Raw genomic sequence first — 26741 nt, 5'->3', positions numbered from 1 at the left:
ATCGGTGCTACTTCTGTGACGCATATGTCTATTCTCTGTTCGAGGGGCGCCCTCTGGCGTCCAGTATGAATGAAACCCATCCTATTTTGCGTAAAAATTGGAAAAATAATACCTCACTCAAAAGAATATTAAGCAGACATATAATAATATACGCTTTTTCCAGTGTACAGAGGTTTACATAAGTATTTTGTTGTTAATTAGATGCAAAAAAAAAAAAACACTCTTGATGTGGCAAGTTATCAGAACCAAACCAAACCGAAAACCGTGGTTAAAAAGCGAGGTATGTATTGAACCGTGGACTAACTGTATTGTTACATCCCTATTAAACACACTCCTAAACCTTGTGGACAGCCTTCCCAGAAGAGTTGAAGCTGTTATAGCTGCAAAGGGTGGACCGACGTCATATTGAACCCTGTGGATTAGGAATGGGATGTCACTTAAGTTCATATGCGAGTCAAGGCAGGTGAACGAATACTTTTGCCTATATATATATATATGTGTGTGTGTGTGTGTGTGAGTGTATGTATATGTTATGTTGTGTTATGTTATATATGAAATCTGTTTTACTCGTCAAGGCTGTGTTTATTTGATTAAAAATACAGAAAAAAACAGTAATAATATTAAATATTATTACAATTTAAACTAGTGGTTTTCTAATTTAGTGTACTTTAAAATAGAATTTATTCCTGTGATGCAAAGCTGAATTTTCAGCATCATTATTGCAGTCTTCAGTGTCACGTGGTCCTTTAGAAATCATTGTAATATGCTGATTTATTATCAGTGTTGGAAACAGTTTTATTTTAATTATTATTTATTTATTTGGAACCTGTGATACTTTTTCCAGGATTCTTTGATAAATAAAACACTACAAATAACAGCATTTATTTAAAATACAAATCTTTTGTAATTGCCGTTCAAAGTTTGGGGTCATTCATTTTTTTCCTTTTCTTTCTTTTTTTTTTTTTTGAAAGAAATACATACTTTTATTCAGCAAGGATGTGTTAAATCAATAATAATAAAAAATAGTAAACACTTATATTGTTAGAAAAGATTCCTATTTTGAAAAAATGCTGTTCTTTTTAACTTTTGCACATAAAAACACTACAAACTGGCAGGAAAAGACAAATAAATCAGGAGTGAGGGAAGAGCAAATACCAAATGGTAAACATGGTTACTTTACTATTCATAATTACTATTTATTTGTAAATGTGCATTTTTATTTTAAGGCTATGCATGCATATTACATATGTTGCGTAACAAGACTAATGTGTAAATTAAATTTAAAAAGCTGATCACAAAAAAAAAAAAAAAAAACGCCACTCTTCACCTAGATTCCAGCTCTAAACACTCTGGGCATTCAATCAAACAACTTGAACTACATCCTGAGATTCTTCTCCATCATTCCTGAATGGACTACATGTTGGCTGCTTTTCCATCATAACCAGGTCAAAAAGGTCAGTTTTGTAATAACATTCATACAATGGCACAACAAAGCTAACACTAATTTATTAAAATGCCTTTAAGATCATGATATATAAATTCCTTCATATTAATATAACATAATACAAGCACATGTATAATATAATTTACTATAGCTGTGTATTGTATAAAAACTACACACAGGTCAGGCTAAGGTATTTAAATAGCTTGTTTTGGGTCAAGAACGAACGCTCGCTTTGATTGGCCAGTGGAAAAGCACGTGACGAAGCAGTCACGCGCTTTCCAGGAACCCGTCAGGAAGAAGATAAACAAAACAAACCAGAGAGGAAGACGGCGTGGATTGAGAAGATATGACATTAAGTTTGCCTAAAGACGGAGAAAATTGGAATTACAACCATTTTTTGTACTAGTATATGGGTAGCTTAAAGGTGAGTCATCTTTTTGACTATGACAACGCTGTGAAGTTTGTGAGCATAGTTGTTTGAGGATGATCAAAACATTGTCTCTTGGAGTTAGCTCACTGGCTAAGTTTCGCTAGCAGAGGGGAGGGACACGGAGGCCATAGTGTGAAAGCAGCGATGTAGTTCCTCTTTAAACCCTAACCTGTTTTCGGCTCTTTCCCTCACTGATACAGCGATACGCTGTGTGTTTTTGCAGTTCGAGGTGCCCGTTTGTCCTTTCAGATCAATATTTTTCCTGTGGTTGCTTAGCTGGCCAGTCATTGGTGCTGAGTAAGGGTAGTAGATAGGTTGTTAGCTTTCAATTACACGAGAACTTCTAGAACATTACTTGGACCCCAGCACTGCACCTTTTGGACATCTTGTCCATTTGACACACCCAGGTCATTTATTAATAATCTGATGCTAAAAATCAGATGTAGTAAGGAAAGGTTTTCGTGATTGAAACGTTACTGTTCGAAAACAATCAGTATTTGCTGATGGAGCTGTGCTTTATTTAGTGTACGTAAATTATTAGGCTAGATTTCTTTGATTTTATGAAACGCACTGGTTGAACTTGGAAAGCCTTGCGTTAACATTAGCTTTGAATTTACAGCATTCGGTGACATTTTAGACCTTGTTTGAAAGTTGTGCATATCTGTTTATCAAAAATATATTAGGGTAAGGTGATCTGATACATATTTATATCAGTCGAGGTGATCAAACTTTTTTTCCTTTGTGTTCATAGACGATTTTACGATGTCTTACTAGAATTAACCCCACAAAGTCTGTAAGGGTACACGCCCCCCATCAGCACGATGCGAAGTGTAATGGAAACACGATAGTCTCTGCCGTGTCTAGACTGCATTTGGCACAAGGATAACTATCCGAAACGATTTTAACGTGTTCTGACCGTGTATCAAATGAAACTCGAATGTTTTAAAACGCAATTTGTTATTCACTTAAACGAGCCGTTTTATCGCCAAACGATGTTCGTTTGCCAGCTGCGTTGTAAAAACTTCAAAATTGAGTGTTTGTGTGTAAACTAAAAGTTTATGAGGAGATAATGTTTTGCATTCCATCTGTTTACGTAACATGAGGGAGGCCTGCAATATTGTTTGTTGCTCGTCGGCTCAACCTAGCGCTGGGAGGCGGGGTGTTTATGCGTAATTGCGCTTGATTGACATCGAGAACGTGCAATCGTTTGCCTGCAGAGGCGGGTTGTGAATTTGCATGCAGCCAATCAGAAAGCCCCACTACGTGGGCGTTGGCGCAGAATCGCGACGGGTTAGGTTGACGCTGTTTGTTTTTGAAGGGGGCCATGTTGAGTTCATGGTGTTGTGAAGTGTTAGTAGGTCAGAATAAAATATGATCTTGGCCATAATGCGCAAATTACGCTAAGCGTTTAAGTGCCATTCATTTTATTTGTTTAATGCAGGTGTGATTACTCGGTGAGGTCTCAAGTGTAGAAATGTGAGCACTGTTTAGTAGGTCATTCTGTCTTCATGTAAACATTGCAGGGGTGGTCATCTTCAGTGAGGATGGCATTACATCTGCAAGCCTTTGAGCTTGCTATATTTGCAGTTTTTAATACAAATGCATGTTAAGCCTGGTGAACAGACAAAAAAGTGAGCAAACACTGACGTTTTGAGTGCAATATCATGACAACAGGCCTGTTCTGATAGTAGATGCACATGTATTATGGCTGGATTTGACTTTCCTTGTCATGAAATATTAAAGCTCTAAAAGTAGAACAGTCAGCTCTAAAGTGGAGCTTGTATTTGTTAATTTTCTAAAAGTTCATCCTAATTTGAATAAGTGAGCAATTATGTGTTTTACACACCCTTGAACTTCTCAGGTGCCTGTTGTGAAATAAAGAAATTAGTTTACTTCAAAATGTACATTTAGTCACACTCATATTGTTTGGATATTTTTGCATGAGAGCTGAACTTTAATGTAAAATTAGTGATATATAATAATGACTTAACATAAGAATATTTTGTAATTATTATAATAAAAAAAACATAAAAAGAGCTTCACCACTATTGACTATTTTATATATATATATATATATATATATACATAGCACTCTGTATTATATACCCACGTTATAATGTATGTATTTTACTTTACTCTTGCGTGTCTTTTGCACGTAACTATTTCATAACATTTATTTTGTAAGAACAGAAAAACACTTGGAAAAATTCAAAACACAAAACAAGCTATTGCTTTGCACTCGTTGCGCTTTTTATGCAGTATATGCACAGTATGTCTTCTGAAGCAATTTTAGCATTTTTCGCATAACATAGTCGTAACAAACTCCATGTGCAGTCCGTTGCCTGTTACATGTACCTCAGAAAAGCTATTCAGTGCACATAGCTTGTTTATTACTCAACGAGAAAATAACTCTAGAAAGCAGCATTTTGCTTAATATATGCACTATTGCGCTTGTTTTTCAAAGCGCTTGAGTTGTCCTTGAGTGCATTGAGAGCCAGGCGTTTGACTTTGTGTAAGGAGTGCTGCTGCCATCTCAGCGCGCAGAGACCTCTGACATTTGTGTTGAAGTTTGTGCATTTGAAGGCTGGACTGCAAAATGCAAGCTTGTTTGTAATTAGCTCAGACAGTCCTTTTAAGATGCAGACAAACCTCAGAGTTAAATGGGACATGTTTAAACTTCAGTCTAAGTTAAATATGAATCGTAATAAGCACTAGACTGTCTTCTGACATACTTCCTGTGTATTAGCCACAGTGTGTCTGTAGCTTTAGCACAAAGGCCACCAATTTGATCGCAGCACGCCTACGCTTAAGATTCCTCAGCTTGTGCATAACAGAGCAGTGGCCTGTAAGTGCACACTTCAGAAAACTAGTAAGGGAAAGTTTAGTTTTAGTTTTTGAACATCCACCCTCTTTTAACCGACAAAATTTGAATTTCGCGGATAGTTGGCATGATAAAATAAATTTAATGAATATTTTATTTAGAACTCTATGGTTTTGTTTTTTAGTGGTTTCAAACATTTCACAACTACTGCATTTCTGGTAATAGCTTTCAGTGCACCTCCTTACATGTTATTCTACTTTTTATGGCTTTGAGTTATTGTTACTTATCTAAAATTTTGATTTAGCTAAATTTTGCATTGAAAAAGTGCATGCATGATGCACAAGAAACAAACCTCATTGGTTTTTGCACATAATGCGCGAATGTTTGAGATTCTGTTTACCATAATTAATGTGGTTTATGTATGTGGATTGATCAAATTAAATTGGTTCTTCATACAAGTGATCATGGATAAAATTAAATAGGTCAATTCATATGGATTTCTTTTATTATGTCATAAAAGACATTTAATAGATAAAAGATTAGTTTTCCAAAGATAAACGATCTTGTGAGTAAAACTTTTGGTAGATTGTCATTGAAGGAAAGGTAATGGAAAAGCATAAATTTAATAAAAAATATATAAAGGGATAATTTTGTTAGTATATTAATCAATCTTTTGATCAATCAGTGATTCCAAGCTGGTTAGAAAAGCGAAATAAATGAACCTTTGAATAACAAACTAGGCATATATCGACATGGACAGGTTGCGTGACGTGCCCTTGTCTTCGTACAAGACCTGAACAAGGAAAACAAAAGGACAGACCAGACTACATTAAATTCAAGTTCACTTGCACTCAGAATAAATATGTTTTTTTGCTGACCATAAGGTCTTTTGTGCGGTGAATGATTGGCTGCCAAGAGCATCAAACCAACTGAATTCAAGAGACGTTTAGAAAGCAAAGACTCAAACTCAAGCTTTTCATTTTTTTTTAATGATAAAGACTTTTACTAGTACGTTTCAGAGTTTTATTGCAATGACATTTTTGATATTCACACGGTGGAGCATTGCTGTATTTGAAGTGTATTTGTTTCACTCAAGGTGCACTGGACAGGTAATAAACTCTTTACTAGTGTCCTTTGACCCACAGTGATGTGTCCTATGCTTTGTTTGAAGCCTATGTTTCCGAGCCACTGTGTTTGGCTTTTCAGGAACTAGGCGACTACGGTAGATTGTAAACACACTTGACCAGAAACAAGTGACCTATATTATTTTAAATCAGAAGTATGTCAAGATGCTTAGTTGCAATTAGTCCAAAGGACTGAATTTGAAATCAAGAGATACTACAAGTACATCCACAGGCTTATATGTGATCCATCATGGTTTTCTTTACAGGTGTGTTTTATAATATCTGAGGTTAATTTTGGTTTTGGTTTTGGTTTGATTTGTGTCATACAGATTAAATTGCTGGATATATCTGCAGACTTGGGGAAGTCAGTTTAGGCAGCATTGACAATCGTTCATAAAAGTAAGTGTTGTATGAAAAAATAAGTGGACATTCAGAATAGAAAGTGCATAATAATTAGTGCTAACAAGTAGCTGCCAGTGAATGTGATCTGAGAGAGTATACGTTTTAAGTTTTAATGGCTGAAAGTAACTTCCTTTTCAACTCGTCAACCAAATCTTTGCTTTACTCCAGATGTTCTTAGATTGGTTGTTGAGCTCTTGGAATATGGATAGTGAGCACTTAACCTGGGTCCTTACTAGTGTTGTCACAATACCAACATTTTGACTTCGATGCAATACCTGACTAAAATATCACGATACTACTACTGAATCGATATTACGAAAGAAAAATAGAACAACAGGAAAGGTAATATAATAATAGATGATCCAAATGGAGATCATAGTCATTTTATCTATTAAAACAAAGCATTTAATCCCCCCTTTAAAATTATGGTGAACAACTACCGAGCCTACAGGTATGTAGAGATCTTTGCTATATTGGCAAATTAGCTTAAAGGATAAAGCCAAATCTTATTATTTTCATGATATAGTAATCTCAAAAGCATGTCTATTTAATTGAAAACATGAAACTTGCATACTTTACAGAAATTTATTAAAAGTTTAACAAAAATTACATTTTTAAGGCCCTATTAAATACGTGTTATTATTTTTCTCATTCAGTTGTTTGTGAATCTGTGTTTTCCATTCATTTCCATTCACTGTGTTGTGTATTTACAATTTTCTGGTAAATAAATTGGTAATATCTGGTAAATATTATGTTTTTCTGGTAAATATGTTTTAATGTTTTAATAATATATTTTTTATTATTATTAGTAGTAGTACTATCTTTACATTAAGTAATATATTAATATATTTCTGACTGTCACGTTACACCAAACTTTTATTTTGACGGGTTGCTGTGAAGACCTTAGGGTCTTTATTATATGATGGTAGTTTTCCACAAAAGAAACAGTAAAATGCTCATGAAGTGACTCTCAGAGCAGTTCTAGAGATTATGTTCATGTGTTCATGTACTCATATATTGTTGCCAAGTCCGCGATTTTCCCGCAGAATTGGGCTACTTTAAGACTGTTGCCGCAGGTTGTTTTTGATGTCCGCGGGTTGAAGTGACCCCAATAACATCATATTTAGCCACTGAAATACGAATTTACCAGGAGAACCCAGACAAAAAAACGTTTATTTTATCACCCGGAACGCCGATTTTTAATGGTGGACCCCCCTCGAAACGCGTTTGGGCTAGTTTTGAATAGCAATTAGGTGGGTTTTGTTGTGAAAACCTGGCAACCCTGACATTGAGGCAGCAGAGACTGAAAACACGCGTCACGCTAGCATCACGTGTATGTGTGTAGTAAACTGCGAGTATAGTAAAATGTGGAATCTTACTGTTTTTAAAAGCAGGGTATCACAATACTTTTTAAGTACCAGTATATCATGCAACACTAGTCCTTACCTGTTGGATGTGTTTGTTTTCAGTCTGATTCATGGATGAATCATTCAGACCAGTTTTGTGAACCTTGTCTATCCTCAATAGATTTGTTTATGAATCTAATTGTTAATTATATATGCGCTACCAGTTAAGCAGCAAGTTTTTTTTAACATTGATGATGATAAAAATGTTTCTTGTGCAGCAAATCAGCATATTTGATGATGATTTCTGAATGATCATGTGACACTGAATATTTCTACCTGGTCTCTCAACTTTTTCGCAAGACGCGAAATATGTGCCAGTAAGTACATATCACTACAGTTTCCAACAGAAATAAAAACTAGAGACAGTAAAACAGCAAGTACTTGTAATCGTTTTTGTACACAGTTATGAGTTAATCAATTATCAGTTACAGCTAAATATGTTTCGCTTTCCGGATGTAACAAGCTTGCTCATTAGCTCAGCCGGCACGGAATTAGACTTCGGATGTGGAGTCCTTGGGTACGAATCCTGTGAAAAACATGACTCATGATGAAAAAGCTGAAAGACGAGAGATTGAAAAACAAGCTAAAACGGTATGCTTGCACTTGCGTTTTACATCACAATTGCTATTTATTCATACTGTCGGGTATGTTTATGCAGATGGTACATTATTTTAAAACGTCACGGAGCAATAGACTTATAGCGCCACTCAATGGAGATGTCAAGTCAGAACTGCGGTGACACGTACAAATCCAACGTCACATAAAGTGTACCATATGTACGTTCATCTGTTCTGGGGAAAAAAAATACTCTTTTAGCACCACCCGGTGACATTTCACATTGTATATATCATGATATGTACATGGCATAGCATTTTGCATCTTGCGAAAAAGTTCCAAGAGGTCCGTTTTCGTCATGAGACCAGGTTGGAATATTTACAACTGAATATTTTTAAAACAGCACTGTTTTAACTATATTTGTATCAAATAAATGCTGCCTTGGTGAGCATAAGAGTCTTCTTTAAAAATCATTAATGATCCCAAACTCAGTAACGATAGTGTGCATAATTGTGTATATATATTACAGTAATGAAAAATCTTTTTTTTTTGTTTTAAAAAAAAAAAACTAAATCGACAGTGTTGATTTTGTGATATTCACCCTCTGAGGTGAAACCTTTGCAAAACCAAACTGGGATTAACTTGCTAACCTCATACTTCATCAAGTGTCATTCTGAAATTACATTTTCCAGCAAGGTTATTCAGTGCAAAACCATCATTTGAAAAGCACTGGTATCATGTTTCCTCTGATCTATAGCCTGTTACTCCCGGATCCTATTGAGAGACCTTTCATTTTAGCCGCTCAGGGACTTGTATTCATGAGAACAATGCTTGTTTACTACAAAATAATCAGTATCAGCTGCTCTCTCTTTCTCTTGGTTCTATCCTTCTGTAATTTCACATTATCAAACACATTGCTGTTAGTCGTTGGTAGGCTAGCATATCAAAATTAGTATTGATAAGTAACATGTAAATCTTGATCTCTTCTGTGATACTGTACTGTGAATGTAAGTCTGCTGGCAAGACGTTCCTTCACATTGCCCTCCTTATAGCGACCATGCTGAGATGAGTTATCACAACAGGTGGATATATATTTTGGCAGGATTGCTCATACAGAGAGCCTGTGTCTCTTGCTCGTTTCGGTTTCCATATGTGGATGTCTGATCACTCCTCCAGACAGAATTGCGCCATGAAGTCCATTAACAGTTGATGCACATGGTGTTGACTGATGCACATGGTGAATGTTGTAGGAGGGCTCAATGCAAATCCCTTTTATAGCTGCTCACACTGACAGCAGTGTTGTCACTGGAGCCCGCCAGGTCAGTGTAGCTTTCTCTAGGTTTACGCTCCTATGTTCCTATTCCTGGAATACACAAATCCAAAGATTTTTTATTTCCCCCATATACTTCTTCCTCCCCAAAGCTATAAAGTGCTGCAGGGATGACGCATTAAAATCTAGAAACAAGTTAGCAATGGTTCCAAAATCAAAGGGTTTGTAGGGTTCAAGCGCATAGTGCTGAAACCCTATTGTAATTGTTAGAATGGCCAGGTATCAGCAATCTCCAAGTAAAACAGATCAAAGACCAAACTGTAAGTGAAACTTGGAGGGACGGTAGTACTTACACCGTCACCAAGGTTCGCACGTACGATCGAAAGTACGAAGTCGCTCATAACTAAACCGTATGTTGTAGGCTCAAGTATCTTATGTCTTTGAACAAAACTCAGATTTGATCGCGAGAATCGAGTGTTTTGGTTTTTTTGAAAAACCTACTTTTGCAAACTAGTCCTAGGTTTATCACCCAATTTTTTTGCAACAGTGCAAAAAGTGCAACAGTGCAAAAAGATTCTCTGGAGAGTGAATATTAATAATTATCAAAAAAAAATTAACTTTCGACTCGCTATTGCAAGGGACACCAAAACCTTTGAAAGGGGCAGGGACACTTTTAGTAAAATGCCTAAACTCCTGAACGGAATGGGATATCTTCGCCAAATTCAGAACACCTATGTAAGAGCTCAGTCTGAGATCACAGGGAAAAAATGGCCAGTTTGGCCACTTGGTGGCATTAGAAGAGGAAAAAACCATAAAAATGGCTATAACTGTGCAACCATTTGTACTATCAACATGAAAATCACTGTGCATCATTGAAGTTTGAGCACCTATTAGACAGGAATAACAGAGGCTGATTGGAATGAAACTCATTGGGCCTGTTTGACTCACGGCCCCAAAGGTGTATGAGAAATTTGAATGAAATCGCATTTTTCAAGGGCGTAAATGATTGTACATTGCGCAGTTTTTTTTTTTGTACATACATGTGATTTTGTATCATATGATAGAACTCCTCATTCCGGACAACTTTGCCTCTAGAACCACTGCTGTCTATCAAATAGTTTTTTAAATGATTGAGAAGATGTAAAAAAAACTACTTTTGTGAACTAGTCCAAGGTATCTGGAAAAAAAACACTGTGGGACAATTCTCTGGACACTCTAGGTCAATAATTTAAAAAAAAAAGTTGAAATTTACCCTTCAGGAAGCTATAACAGGGTCCTTTAGAAAAGGGGCCTGTCCAAATTTACCCAAAATCCTATAAAGCCTAAAGGAAAACTTCATGAAACCTGGTAAGCACATGTGACAGCTGATTTTTAAACAAGCATGTAATGTTTTAAGGAGTTCGGACCATAGCTGGAGCTATAACAGTCATACATGTTAAAAAAAAACATAATATTTCAATGGTAAATTACATGGTTTTTCTTAAAATGTTTTTTTTTTTTTAAATAATTGATTTAGCTGGTTATAGGCTTGCAAAACAGTGTTATATATGCTTAAATGCCTTAAAGCACTTGAACCCCAGTAATCGCTGCTAGCAGCTATATTTTGAATTAGTTTTTGGGTAAATGTTTGAAAGTAAAGTCTATTTTTGTGGGGTTTTTTTATGTTCAGAAATGTGCGTTTTAAGTGGTTTAAGTGTTTGCTTGTCTTGAAAAAGACTAAATGGGACTAACAGAATTCTGGGAAATGAAAAGTTAAACCGTAGACTCATCTACTCACCAGTCCGCTTTTACAACTTCATTGTGTTTATAAAAGTGCTCTTGCAAACTAATCTAACTCAAATTTTCAGAGAGGGAGTTTTTTTTATTTTTTTTTTATTAAGTTCTACAAAGTTGTTGGAAGCTTAATGTTGGCGACATTGATGTCATGTGACTGATGTAGTTTGTTTATATCCTAGGCTTTAAAATTCATAAAAGTTGTGACGATTAGCATGAAAAACAGTAAAAGCATGACTTTTAAAATCTGAAGAGTAACAGTTTTTCATGAAATCTGTCAAACTCAAATTGCAGACTGGCTCTGGCTTTCGACAGCTAGCGTCAGCTTGTCCAAATTGTAATTTGGGGCAAAAATCTTGGCAAAAGTTGTGTAGTCTATTCCAGCTTCAAGAATCATAACCTTTTGTTGGTCACAGACCTTATTTTCTGCAGTAATCTAGAAGCCAATGGAAAAATCCTGTTGGGTTTTGGTAGAGGGAAGAAGGTTATGTTATCTTCTGGTTTGACCTACAAAATACATCTTTACTGTAAGCACTCTATTCAGTTGGCTAAGACAGTGGGTTTTATGAGTATTCAGTTCAGTGCCTGATTAGTATCAAGTTGAAAATATGTTACCTACCAGCTTTGCCTACTATCTTAGCATGGAACAAGATATCTCATGGTGCATCTGAAGTCTAAGTAACGAGTGACAAACTCCATGACCACTAAAAAAAGTAGTTCATCTTTTTTTGACATGAATGCACCATATGAATCTGGAAGTGGGCATTTTCATATGCAGGGGCAGTTATTTTTGCTACAAATTTGCAATACAAAGAAAGCTTTTGTATGTAAATTACAGCGGTACAATTTTTCGATTCAGTGCTTGAATTGAACTCTCAGTATCTCGCTGAGACTTTGCTCCATTTGGTACTATTTGTTCCAATGAGTCGCTGTTTATTTGCATGAAGTTAAATTTAAGTTAAACTCCCACATCCTGTTGTCAGTGGTTACTGTTGCTGATGTTGTCGGAAACTGGGAGCTCTCATTGAAAATGAATGACTACAGGTCACTTTGTCGCTGTAGATCGCTTTCAACTCCCCGTTCGGGCTAGTGAAAATTTTCATATAGTTTCAAATAGTTCAGATCGTGTGGCTTGTTGAGGAGACCCTAGCAACTCCTTAGAAATCACCTAGAACACCATAGATGCCTCTTAGCACTGAACGCCAACCAGAACGCTCTAACAACCAAAACAAGCTTTGCACGGCTCACATTTTCTTTGAAACGTTGAAAAATCTAGTTTAGGTTCGTAGGCTGTAAGCGGTAGAATGGTGGAGTGCTGAAGGGAAATGTTTTTTTTCTCACTCTGGTTCTGTGGGCTGTATGCAAACCCTGCCGTGCACAAAGCCAAAGGGTGATAAGACGCTTATTTGACTCGCTCGGTGCACCAGGAGGAAATGATGTCATCAAGCACAAGAGAGACAGGATTGTTTTGCTCAGCGCTGAAGCTGTCCAGCACAAGCCTCACATGCTCCGGCGTATTTCAGTTGATTTGTTATGCAAAGAGTGTCCAGCGTTTCGGCTCTCGCCGCCTATGGCTGTCTGTCTGTCGAGGGGAAAGGGCTCCGGCGATGTCGTTTTAAAAATAGCCCTAGTGTTCGATGCTCCTGCTCTATTGCCGCCCAACAATCTGACACGATTTAGGGCTCCCATGGATCTCAGGCAACCTCCCTAACTTTTTCGACCATAGCTGGACCTAAACCCCAGTGTTTCTGCAGATGGTTGCAGATGCAAAAAAAGCACTGATGTCTATGAGGCGAACCTGTATTAAGATCAGCACACAGTTGTTTTTGACAGCTGTTTCCTCTCAGTGTTTCATAGTCTGTGCCAGTTCGCAGCTTGTAAGTGACATTTTGTTTATAGACTCGCTTTACCAGACTGCGCAGGCCGAGTGTCCTGTTTTGTACGCCGATGTTTGTGCAGATAATGTGTGTTATTGTAACGTCTGTGCTAGCTAACCTCTCTCCCGTTCTGTTTTCTTTCCACAGACAACAGTCAAGTGAGGAGGACAACTCAGGCATACTTAAATGTGCCGCTGAAGCCTCCATATTAAAAAAAAACAAAAAAAAAAACAAGAACTTTTTTTTTTTTTTTTCTTTTTACGCTTAAAATCAAATTTCCTCCAGAGATTGACGAAAAGATAGGGCGACTGAGACAGGGGAGGTGGCAGAACAGTTTCCGTCAAGGAACTGAAGATCTGTGCTCTGCAATGCCTCAGGTATGAGCCCTGTTGTTCAATCTTGGGTGCCCGGTGAGGTATTTTGAAATGGGTGTCATGGTATGCTTCTCTTGCTTTCATCTTACAGCCCAGCATTAGCGGAATGGACCCTCCCTTTGGGGATGCCTTTCAAAACTGCTCTTTTACTGACCAGGCGCTAACCAGCACAGACCTGTTGGCTAACAGTTCTGACCCAGATTTCATGTATGAACTGGTGAGTTCATACCTACAGTATTACTCTTTTATTCATACCTAGAGGCTTTTTTACACTACACAACCTACGCACATGGAAAAACAAGATAGTTTGGCATTGTGCTATTTTTTTTCTTTGTTTCAGTTAAAATTGTAGCAAAATTTCACTAAGGGAATGAAATGTGACTTCATTGATTTTACTCACAGTTTCTGCCTAATAAAATATTTTAGAGCTTAGCATAACTAGAAAAATGTACGTTCTTCATCTACCCATGGTGTTTTAAAATGTTATTAAATTGCATGATTTTTCCAGGTCTAGAAGTCATCTTGGGGCCCACTTGGACATTTGCTGAGGCCCCCTATAGGTGCCTTTATACAGTGATTACACAGTGTTATGTATAGAGTGACAAACTGACAGTATTATTTTTGCATAGTGTTTCTTAAGTAGTAGCGGCAACGTTTCCACAAATGGAGTCTTTAAACCAGATTGTATACTGGTCTTGTCCAGTAAAAGTTACTAACCTTGCAAATATGCAAACAATGTGTTAACACAGGGCTTACAAAAGAGCAGTGTGAAATCTTGAAACCTAACAGCCCTGAATTAATTACAACCCAAGGTAAAGTCTAGACAGTGTAAAACATGAAACAAGATTACGCAGGGTCATGTTAACGACACAGGGGTTATTAAAGTGCCCCTATTATGGATTATGAAAGGTTCATATTTTGGTTTTGGGAGTCCCCAACAAGTTGACAAGCATGCAAGGCCAAAAAACACTTTTATTTACTTTTACCTTATTTGCTTAACGACTGCAAACCCCTCCTTTGTGTGACGCTAATTTGCGGTGATTGGTTTGATGACACAGTCTGTTGTGATCGGTCTATTGCGTGCAGCGCATGTTGGAAACGGAATGCCATCACCATTACTAGTAAACACCCAAACAGCCATGGTATATGTATTAGCCCAATGCAGAAACTTTTTGATGGAGCACTGAAGTTTGTACACCAACGTATTGCTCTATTCTTTATCATAACTCCAAGTAATAACAATGACAAACATTCACTATTCATCAACACATTTCTAGACAATTGTGAGCGAACAGATATTGCTATTAGCCGGTTAACCAGAGACCTATGAGCTGCATGGAGCGAACGCAACGCACAACTAAATACGTATTTTGCATGCTACACAGTACATCAGAGCAACAATTTTCAAAGGATTACTCCACTATTAAAATAAAAATTTCCTGATAATTTACTCATCCTCATGTCATCCAAGATATTTATGTCTTTCTTTCTTCAGGTGCAAAGAATTTAAGGTTTTTTAGGAAAACATTCCAGGATTTTTCCCCATATAGTGGACTTCAACAGATTGAAGGTTAAAAATGCAGTTTCAATGCAGCTTCAAAGGACTCTAAATGATCCCAGCTGTGGAGTAAGGGTCTTATCTAATCTAGCGAATCAATCTGTTATTTTCTTAAAAAAAAAAATAAAAGTTTTTCGACATACCCTAACTGTACCCAAATGGATTTACCCTCACAGTGCAGAGCACAGTGTCTGCTCGACAAGATGCTATCTACACGAATCCGCTACGGTGTTCGGGGGGGGGGGGAGGTGCTGTGCACGTAGCAAGTGGCGGGCAATATGCTAATGTATATTAAAAATGACTCGTTTAAATGTCTCAGAATCGACTCTTTCTTTTGAGAGACAAAAACTTTATACACGGTGCACTTTTAGATTTAAAACTTTGCAGGATGTATTCATTTACTTAGAGCTGTGTTAGTAATAAAAGGTAAATTTCAAAAATCCATAGTAGGGGCACTTTAAAGAGTTAGTTCACCCAAAAATGAAAATTCCATCAATTACTCACCCTCGTGCCGTTCCAAAACCGTAAGACCTTCTTTCATCTTCAAAACACAGATTAAGATATTTTTGATGACTTTATTCAACAATTTATTCTCATCCATGTCAGTCTTTGCCGCATCTTCAGGAAAGTACCATGACTTTATAGCTTCCTAACATTATGATTGAACCACTGATGTAACATGGACTATTTTATCGTTGTCCTTACTACCTTTCTGGGCCTTGAACATGGTAGTTGCAGTTCTGTCTATGCAGGGTCAGAAAGCTCTCGAATTTCATTAAAAATATCTTAATTTTCTTCTGAAGATGAAAGAAGGTCTTACGGGTAATAACAGAATTTTCATATTTGGGTGAACTAACCTTTATTTCAACGGTGAAAACCCCCCAGTTTCTTTAGTCTGCTATACAAAGTTGATTTACATTTTTGAATTTTTGCAGGATCGGGACATGACTTGTCGCCAGAGCCCTAGAGGAGATATTTTCGCAGGCGGTGACTGCAAAGACTTGGACAGCATGGATCATTTACCTGAGCTAGTAGACAACGACCCTGCCTACAGCTCAAACTTTGAGCAGTGGGACACATACTGGGAGGACTTGACAAAGTACACTCGCCTCACCAGTTGCGATATCTGGGGCACCAAGGAAGTTGATTTCTTGGGCCTTGATGACTTTTCCAGCCCTTACCAGGATGAAGAGGTGATAGGTCGGACACCCACCTTGGCCCAACTCAACAGTGAGGACTCGCAGCCAGTTTGTGACACTCTTTACCATCCGGACTTGCTAGTGGGTCAAAAGCAGCTTTTGTTTCCACCTCCTACCATGGCCAAGAAGACCAACAAACTCAGCAACTCTGCAACCGGCGCCTCGTCGAGTCGCAACCCTCTGCCGGACTTTGCCGAGGGATCGCAGAAAGCTACCTGGCCTGTTCCCTCCAGCACTGACACAATGGCCAAGGCCCAGTTTCAGGGCCCTAGCAAAGCCTCACCTGCACTTCTGGACAACATGGATTACGTTCGCAAAGCCAAGGTACGCATCAGCGTACCACGCAAGCCTTCAGTAGAGTGCTCTGCGCAGTTAAGCATTTCTGCCTCACCTCTTATCCAGGAGCACGAGTCGTCAGCCTCGCAGGTCAGCGAGGACCCAGCCGTCGTCGCTGCTAACACAGCATCCTCCATCAGCTGCGAAAAGAGAGTGGAGACTCCTAAACGAGAGGTACCGAGCAGTCCCGGTCCAGAAATAGGGACCCTGAGGACGGTGCAACACAAGCTCCACTTCCCCGTAGCCGCCGGCAGTGAAACCTTGCTCACCGTGAGTGCCCTTGGAGCCGACGCTTCTGCCGCAGACAAAAAGAAAGAGGAAGAGCACAACTACTCGTTATTCTTAACCAGGGCCAGGCTGGCGGCGAAGGCGAGTACTGACATGGAAGAAGAGGAAGAGGAGGAGGAAGAAGGCGAGGAAGAGGAAGAAGAGGAGGAGGCAGAGGGATTGGATCTAGATGATGAAGATCATGATGAAGGGTTTGGCAGTGAACATGAGCTCTCAGAGAACGAAGAGGAGGAGGAAGAGGAAGATGAGGACTATGAGGGCGACAAAGACGACTACGTTAGTGATGCATTCTCAGAGCCAGGTGAGATATTACATGTTTTTCTTAATGCTGTTGTAGCTAAATGCATAAACACTAGGGATGCATTGATAATGATACTGCGATCAATACATGCTGTGCTCTATGTTCGAAACACAAAGCATCAGACTTTTGGAGGTACAAAATTCAGTGCCACCAAGCGAGTGCACAGTACATTTAGCACGAATAGTCTTACAACTGAGTGAACAGGAAGAGAGAGTATAGTGTTAATTTTCCTAGAATGTCATTGCTCTCGAGTAGCATTGGGAAATTCAGTTCATTTTAGGACTTTACTACTTGGAAAGTGTATTGTAAAGTTGTGTGCAGATAACCCAAGGGAAGTGAAAGTAACAGATGATCTTACCCAATACTTCGCTACACATAAAAATTATATAATATGCAATAAATTATTGTGATGCCACCCAGAACAAATACATTTTGGAATTGTGTGTGTGTGTGCACTTAAAGGCGTAGTTCATCAAAAAATGAAATTTCTGCCATGTGCTCACCCTCAGTTGTTCCAAACCTGTATGCGTTTCTATCTTCTGTTAAGATTTTTGAAGAATGTGCTGGTCCTCAGTGACTTCCATAACTATTCTATGGAAGTCAATGGGGACCAAAAGCTGGTTGGTTACCTGCATTCTTCCGTTTAAAGTGATAGGTCATCCAGGAATAAAAATTCTGTCATTAATTGTTCACCCTTATGTTGTTCCAGAACCATAAACCATACCCTGGACCACAAAACCAGTTTTAAGTAGCATGGGTATGTTTGTAGCAGTAGCCAACAATATGGGTCAAAATGATCAATTTTTCTTTCATGCCAAAAATCTTTAGGATATTAAGTAAAGATCATGTTCCATGAAAATATTTCGTAAGTTTCCTACTGCAAATGTATCAAAACTTAATTTTTAATTAATAATATGCATTGCTAAGAACTTCATTTGATCAACTTTAAAGGCGATTTTCTCAATATTTTGATTTTTTTTTGCACCCCTTAGATTCCAGATTTTCAAATAGTTGTATGTCGAACAAATAGTCTCCTATCTTAACAAAGCATACATCAACGGAAAGCTTATGTATAAATCTAAATTTTAAAAAATTGACCCATATGACTGGTTTCGTGGTCCTGGGTCATGACTATAATTCATTTCATTAAGATATTTTAATTAAACCTCAGAGATTTCTGTTCTTCCATTAAAAGGGACAATTTTTTTTTTTATATTTTAGAAACACATTGCGAAGGTAATCCATATGGATAGTGTGGTTTAATCCAAATCTTTTAAAGTGACAGGATATTTGATTTAGGTTTTCATTCACATATGTGACCTTTACAAAATATCTTCATGGAACATGATCTTTACTTAATATCCTAATGATTTTTGGCATAAAAGAAAAATCGGTCATTTTGACCCTTACAATGTATTGTTGGCTATTGCTACAAATATATACAAATATATCCGTGCTACTTATCACTGGTTTTGTGGTCCATGGTCACATATAAACATTGATCACCTCACATACATAAAGCACATCAAATATGGTGAACAGAATTTTAGCCGTACTTCTTTCTAGTTCAATAACCCTGATTGGTTCTCATGCGTCATACGCATGTTTGAGTTTCCGTTTACAATATTTGATGCCTATGCAATGTCCCCATTTAGATAGCCTAGTAAACGTGTATTTATTTATTTAATCAATTGCAGTATGCATATTTTACTTTTATGAAACTTTTATCCAGTGCATATGATTAATTGCAGCAGTTTGAAATTTCAGGTTTGGATATGTTAAATAGTGCAGACCTAGTGACGCCAGCTTAGATGACAGAAAATGTTTAGATAGGGATCTTTGAAGTATGATAATTTGTGTCAAACTCAAAGTGTGTCCTCCTCCACCCATCCTGTAACTGAAGAGACCCAAATTTCCACCTGTCAAAAACAAGAATTGGAAATGCCACTCACAGGACTTTTTTTTTTTTTTTTTTTAAACTTGCAGTGTTTTGTTAGCTAGCCAGCTTAAAGGAAGCCTGAAATGAAAAAGCTTTTTTTTCCCATGTTGGTCTAAAGGAAGTGTTGCAAAAGTTTGGTTGTAAACATTGTAATTGTGTCTATTGCGTTATGCTTCTGTAGTCTACTGTATTTGCTGTATAAGTTAATATGTGATGAAAATAATAATTACTAGTCACACTGGACTGTGAAAAAAAAAAAAAAAAAATCTGTCATACATAACAGCAAATACCAAAAGAGAAGTATTAGCACTCGTATTTAATATTATATGCATCCCCAGTGAAACCTCTGTGCACTTTTTTAATTTGAAACTATGAAGCTGCTAGTATCTTGAACGAGCCCTTGTGACTTGTTATGGTTGAATTAAGAAATATAATGTGCATTTACAGGATTATAATGGTTAGTGATTATGTCAATGCAGGACAGAAAATGATAATTGTTCTTTTCTCTCTTTACCTCATTACCATCCTATCTTTCAAACAGGATGTGACACTGATATGGTTGATGATGTCAAAGGCCTGACAGCTGGAATTTCCAGGAAGAGGGGAAAGCGTAGATACTTTTGGGAGTATAGCGAGCAGCTCATCCCATCCAAACAGGAGCGCATGCTGAAACCCTCCGAATGGGACAGAGACACACTTCCCAGCAACATGTACCAAAAGAATGGACTACACCATGGTGAGACATTCACTGTCCATCTTATGTTATAAATTATAATTACAGCACATCAGCTGTAAATTTCCTTTAAGCCTGATGTAGTTAACGCTAGTGTTTGTCTGAATTGTTTAGGAAAATACACGCTGAAGAAGTCGCGGCGGACGGATGTGGAAGATCTTACTCCAAACCCTCGAAAACTTCTTCAGATTGGCAATGAACTCCGGAAACTCAATAAAGTTATCAGTGACCTGACGCCGGTTAGCGAGTTACCACTAACCGCTCGGCCTCGATCTCGGAAGGAGAAAAACAAGCTTGCATCCAGGTAAAGCCATAGCAAGATCATGTTATTCCTAAACTACTACTGCTTTTATTTCTTAAAGCTCACATCCTAATGTTTTCCCTTAAACTTAAAATCCTATGAAGCAGTACCACTATAGATAGACTGGTTAAACTACATTGTGTGCTGTTAGTGATTTAAAATGTTGAAATACAGTGCACCAAATGACTTTTTTAGTGAAATACTCTTCTTTTTGTGTTTTTTTCTTCCTTAGGGCCTGCAGGCTGAAAAAGAAAGCTCAGTATGAAGCCAACAAAGTCAAGTTGTGGGGCCTTGGAACTGAATATGGTACGTTGTTTAGACGTGGAAATTATATATTAAAGGAAGCATTTCAGATTGTTTATTGCAGAATGTCTTCACCAGATTGAGTGTAACCACTTTGCTTACCTTTTTTTGATTTTTGGTGCATACTCTAAACCGAGTAAATGAGCCAGGTATGTCAAGAATGAGACAAATATGATTATCTGATTATCTTTTTCAGATCGTTTGCTGTTCGTTATCAATGCAATCAAAGAAGAGATAGTCAGCAGAGTTCAGGATATCTCGCATGACAAAGGAACAAGCATGACGGACAAGCTGGATAAACTCATTGAGGATACCTTAGGTAAGAAAATGTGCTACGTTGCATTAATATTAACACCTGTAAAAGTGCTTTTAGCATTAACATTGCGAATGCAAAATACGTGTGATCTCGTACAAGCTGTCTTCAAGTTTCTCCTCGAGCACACTACTAACATCTCGATATATCTTACAAGCTGAGTTGCAAGAAATCTGCATTTTACAAGCATGATCAAGCTGCATCTTCTCCAACAGCTGCTATCCTTGTGTCGTCAAGAATTTTAAGAGCCTTCACACTGCTTCGCTCCGTGCTGTGACCTCTGTTGTATTTTGTGAAGAAATTTTTGTTAACATATCACAATCATCACATGACATGACCTCATCCGACTCTTATATAAGTTACAAAAGCAGCTTTAAACGAACATGAATATTTTGGAATATGTTTTCACCATGTTGTAAGCTCATGATCTCAGCATAGTTTCCTAGCGCTGGGAAGTGAACAGCATGTAACTAACAACAAAACTGTATTAAAACACTTTGGTAGTGTCTGTAATTTTTTTTTTTAGAAATGGTTATCTTGTCTGTCCAGTTACTTAATTTTTGAAATCGTATAGACCTTTAAATTAAAGACATTTAAAGGGTTAGTGAATCCAAAATGAAAATTCTGTCATTTACTCACCCACATTTTGCCTTCCATACCTACCAAACGTTTTCATGAAACACAAGAAATACAAAAGTGATTTTTGTCATTTTGAAACGTGACAGTCCAGATTTCTGATCACATTGGCTATATAGAAAAGTGTGGCCTTCAGCATTTCTGGCCGTGCTGGTTTGCCACAATATTTATGTGCAAATTTTAAATTTTAATGAACTACACTACCTGTCAAAAGTTTTTGAACAGTAAGATTTTTAGCATTTATATGATCCAAAGTACAGCAAAAACAGTACAATTTTGGGAAATATTTTTACTATTTAAAATAGCTGTTTTCTATTTAAATATATTTTAACGTGTAATTTATTCCTGTGATTTCAAAGCTGAATTTTTAGCATCATTACTCCAGTCACATGATCTTTAAGAAATCATTCTAATATTCTGATTTGCTGTTAAAAACAAACAAACAAAAAAATCATTTCTTAGTAGTAGTAGTATGTTAAAAAACAGCTGAGTAGATTTTTTTAGGTTTCTTTGGTGAATAGAAAGTTCAGAAGAACAGCATTTTTCTGAAATAGAAATCATTTGTAACATTATAAATGTCTTTATAATCAAGCATCTTTGCTAAACAAAAGTATTGTTTATTTGAACAGAAAAATTGAACAGCAAATCAGCATATTAGATTGATTTCTAGAGGATCACAGAAGACTAGAGTAATGATGCTGAAAATGTAGCTTTGATAACTGGAATAAATTGCATTCTAAAATATCTTCCAATAGTAAACCGTTATTTAAAATAGTAAAAATATTTCAAAACGTTACTGTTTTTGCTGTGCTTTTAATCATGTACATTGGACATAAAAAAATTCTACTGTTCAAAAACTTTTGACTGGTGTCGTATTCCTTTAAGATCAAGGTAGGCTGCTCTGTTTAGTCTTAGTTCCTGGTCTGAAAACATACACATGACCATTGTGGCAACATTTTTGCAGTTTTATCATATCACTTATGTTTCATTAGTTTCATTAATACCTTTTCTTTTGTCCACACAGTGCAGCCACCAGTGGCCGGCCAGACTTCAGACTTTGTGAATCAGATCCTGGAGAACACTGGGAAAGGAGATCCCACCGGAGGGCTGGTGGGGTTGCGTGTGCCCACCTCGAAGGTGTAAAGAGTCCCGCCGACCATCACCTGGGAGCACACCCGAAGCCATCCGCGCCATTCTTGTCCCACACTGTAACGGCCCAACACTCTGCATGCCCATTTCACTTGGAGACGCATCCTCACGTTTAAAGTGAATACATGCATACGATACCCGCTTGTCCGTGCATACGTATGTATATATTCACCTCGTGCGCACCAATGGAAATGAAACTCGTAGTTAACCTTTGCACTCAGTAGTCTGTTTCCTACCATGTGTGCATGTGGCTGGTATCGATCAACAGGCCGCCATGTCGCAAACATTAAAAGCCAATATACGAGATACCTCCAACAAATGAGAAAAAGAGAGAGAAAAAAGCTAAACAATGAGCACCAGTTCTTGCTGTAGCCATTTTCCTCTTGCGTCCAGCTAAATCTGTCAAATGCCCATTAAGAGTTTTGGAAAGCAGAGGCGCACTCTGCAGAAAAACTGCGAAGGCATTAGATCCTTTGATTTAGCCGTCAAAAAGGTGTAAATGCAGACTTTCCGAGTTTTTGAACACGGCATGTACGATTTTACCCTGGTTAGGCCTCTCGACTGAGGGCATAAGCGCCCAGCGGGGATTCCTGTTCGAAGTATTTTTTTCGACGATCAATTGAGATACACCAACTACGACAAGGCAAAAGAACGCAAAGTTACTGATGTTCGGTGTATATATGTACAACAGGGATGTTTCAAGAGAGTAGCAAGTGAGGAAACAGGCCTCAAAAGCCCTTTTCCATAGAGTTGCGATCGTCTCAGGTTGGAAAGAGAGAGAGAGAGTGTGTGTGTGTGTGTTGTTTTTTTCTTCTCCTTTCTTTGACTTGAGCAGATGGTCAGTTAAATCCCTTATTGTAAATAGGCAAGTTGATTATTATCCACTGGTGAAATCTTTTCCTTTCTACACTTTGGTTGAAGTGCCCTCACGTCAAATCACCTTTGATGTTGTTTTGCAAATTCTCAGCGAACGGGGCTTAAAAAGCTGATTCCCAGATCGGGTTTTGTTTATATTTGTATTTTATACAAGTAAGATTCATTGTGCCTTGTAATCGTGGAGTTGAGGAAAAATACAACTCGGTAGAGAGCGCAAATGGACCATTTTGCAGAAAGCAAGAAGTGGAGTCAGTCGGGAGGAGGTTTGTAATGTATTTCAGCTCTTTAAAGATACTCTGAATGTACATAGGAACATGGAAAATATAGATATATGCCACAGAGTCTGTGCTTTGTATCATAAGATGGCTCTGGCAAACGTACTTTTTTCGGTACTTCGTTTAAGAGGGGATGGGGGGTGGGCGGTGTCGTAATATAAGAAATATTCACATATATATATATATAAAAAAAACAAGAAATGATATTTGCACACTATATTTTGATTGTTTTGTTTTTTGTACCAAAGACACATGCAACTTAAAATGGCAACTAGCCTGTCTAAGTAAGGTTTTGCACAGCTTACCTGACACCGTATTGAATGTAGGAAAAATGGTAGGGTCAGGGATTTCTAATGAACTGTGAAATTTGCTTGGGTCCAATTCTCTGCAGAAAGAAGCGTTCATTTGCATCCTCGTCGAATTTTGTACTGTTCTTTTTGTTCTCATTCGTACCACCATTCGGTTTTCCTCCGCCGAAGTTTCGTTGCGTATTTAAAAGATGAGCTATAAAGTTAATGGAGATGCTTCTATTTTGCCCGTAGAAGATATTAACACCAAACCAAAAGGTTTACTTCTTTTTTTTTTTCCTTTTTTTTTTCCCTATAGTTGTAGAGGAGAGTGCATATACAAAAATGATACGTTTATATAAGTTTGAATATGCATTCATCCGTGCACACGTTAAGACGCCACCTTCTGAAATGATATGTTACTCGGCATGAAACATTTCTATGCTTGTCTTCTTGTTGAAATATTGAACGAAAAATTGAATTGCGTATATTTTTGTAGAGATTGCCTTTATATTTCCTTTTTGCGCTACCCACAGATTTCTTGCGGAAAAATTCTGAAATGTTTTCGAAAGCACTTATCTTGCTAAGGGAAATCAGATGATCCTTTGCAAATTGTTTATTTAAAGATAGAAAATCCTGATTTAAAATTGTGTGTAAAACAATCTTATATATATATATAGCTTATATATACTTCACCGGCTGAATCTCACAGTAAAAAGTCCAGGTTGTTTAAACCCCAGTATTGAAATTGCATAAACAAATCATTAAGAAAAACAAAATTAAGCACACTTTACACCCAAATTCTCAATACAGAAATTCAAACAATTCTAAGTGGCATAAAAATAAACATTTGATACACTGAAGAACTGAAATGGATAATAAAAACTGTCCTAAAATTAGGACTATTATGAAATTATTTGAATCGACCCAAACCGTTTTTGTGAGATTTTTCCTGCCACCACAATCTGCTGCAAATTTGTTCGCTCTGAAAAAAACTTCCGGGTGGAATTGTTAATAGTTTTGCTAAAGGCCTTTTAAAAGTGACTTTATTCTTGATGCTGAAGCTTGTAGAGAAGGTTGTTTCTCAAATATCATCTTGATCAAAGAAGGGAGAATATTTTTTCCTTTAAAATCTAAACTAAGAGTTTTGTAAAGCTATTTTTCTTTATTTGCTTTTGGTAGCATAGTAAAGATTCTATATACCGTCCATTATGTGTTGTAACCTCTTTATTTTTTCCTTTTTTTGTACATAGACATGAATTTAGATTCATTCTAAATGTGGAAAATATATACAGTATATTATATATCTAGAAATGTATAGTAAGTTCTATATTACATGTAAGAAAGCAAAAGCACTTTGTCTAGACAAAAAGATAAAAAAAACAAAAAAAAATAAGCTTTCCCCCTCCCATTTGCTGCTAAACCGACCTCGTTTGAATGCTGCGGCGTGTACTTGACTTTTGCCATCTTGACCAGGGCAGTGTGACAGAGAGGTCTTGAGCGGAGACAGACATTCGTATGCGTCTCATTGAGTAGTGAGGACTCTGATGTCACAATCTTCATTTGCCTTCAGTAGACATTTCCTATGGAAAAATACAAATTCTGCTTTGGATTTTTCTTCAGGTCGATGTACAGTGTTGACATTCTCTCTGGCCAGAGATAGGTATTGTTGTCGTGGATTTAATTTTTTACTTACAGGGGGAAATCTGAGCTCTTCGAGAAAGTAGCTCAAAAAAAAAAAATTAATATATAAATATATATATCGCTGTACTGTAAGGCAGTTCCATTTGCCATGGGGAATCAATTGGACGAAGTTTTTATTTTGCTTTTTTTTTTTCCTCTTTAAGAACCCATTAATTTTCAAAAGACAGCAAAGCCATTTGGCGGCAAAAACCGGCCTTTCTTGTGCCACCCACAGCTCAAAACTTCTCAAAAGTGGCATTAGCTCCAAATAATGATTGTTCTGTAAAATAAGCTTGATGGCAAGTGACAATGAGCATACGGAGATGGAAATGCATGTTGTCCTTCTGTCGACGGCCTGCTGTTTTGAGAGCGTCTGGTAGTCATCGTAGTGTGCTGTCGCAAGCTCTCGCATTCAACATGATGTTGTGAGCTGTGCAGTTTAGTGTTTTAACCAGGGGACTCTGTGGCATTCAAACAGTTAAGGAAAAGGTTGCTATTTAAAGCCAGTATTTTATCTTTCTTTCTTTCTTTCTTTCCGATCATGTTTTATATAAAGAACGATATTTAAAAAAACACATACGCATATATACACACGCACACATGTATATGTGTGTTTGTTTTGCTTCATAGTGTTTTTTTTTTTGTTTGTTTGTTTTTTAATATTAACATTCATAATGGGCTGTCACATACCAATTAGTTCTTTTATAATCTTAGGGAAATAATTTTTGCCTTCGAAAACAGATATATGCATCAAAAACAAAAAATAGTAATACCAGTTCACAAAAAGTCAATATAATTCGTTATTTATACAGCATTTAATATATTTTGCAGTTATTTAGCATCATATTACTTTTTCAAAGGGAAATAATGTAGCTTATACAATTTGCGTGGTCTTTTAGTTTGCTTGTTTTTATTTTGAAATCACCCATGCTAATGTATCCTGAAAAAGAGTAAGCTAGCTATACATCCAGTCTTTGATTGATTGTTTTTATTGTCTGCATATTGTTGATGATTCAATAATTTTGGACGCAAAGCTGCTAAATCATGTTGTAAAATTGTGTAGAGAATCAAAGATCATTCCCTGTTAC

The 26741-nt window shown here is 37.2% G+C and overlaps 1 protein-coding gene across 1 annotated transcript; it reads left to right on the top strand.

The window, feature by feature from the left end:
* Window positions 1-1732: 1732 nt before the first annotated feature.
* Window positions 1733-26601, top strand: crebrf (creb3 regulatory factor). Its single transcript, XM_051093359.1, has 9 exons — window positions 1733-1868; window positions 13250-13479; window positions 13568-13693; window positions 15970-17158; window positions 19639-19833; window positions 19945-20134; window positions 20364-20437; window positions 20631-20753; window positions 22408-26601. The coding sequence occupies exons 2-9, from the start codon at window positions 13471-13473 to the stop codon at window positions 22524-22526; spliced, it is 2025 nt and encodes a 674-aa protein (XP_050949316.1). The 5' UTR covers window positions 1733-1868; window positions 13250-13470; the 3' UTR covers window positions 22527-26601.
* The last annotated feature ends 140 nt before the right edge of the window (window positions 26602-26741 follow it).

The sequence above is a fragment of the Labeo rohita genome, chromosome 21 (genome assembly GCF_022985175.1).
Source record: "Labeo rohita strain BAU-BD-2019 chromosome 21, IGBB_LRoh.1.0, whole genome shotgun sequence".
NCBI lineage: Eukaryota > Metazoa > Chordata > Actinopteri > Cypriniformes > Cyprinidae > Labeo > Labeo rohita.
This window is presented reverse-complemented; position numbering and strand designations above follow the sequence as displayed.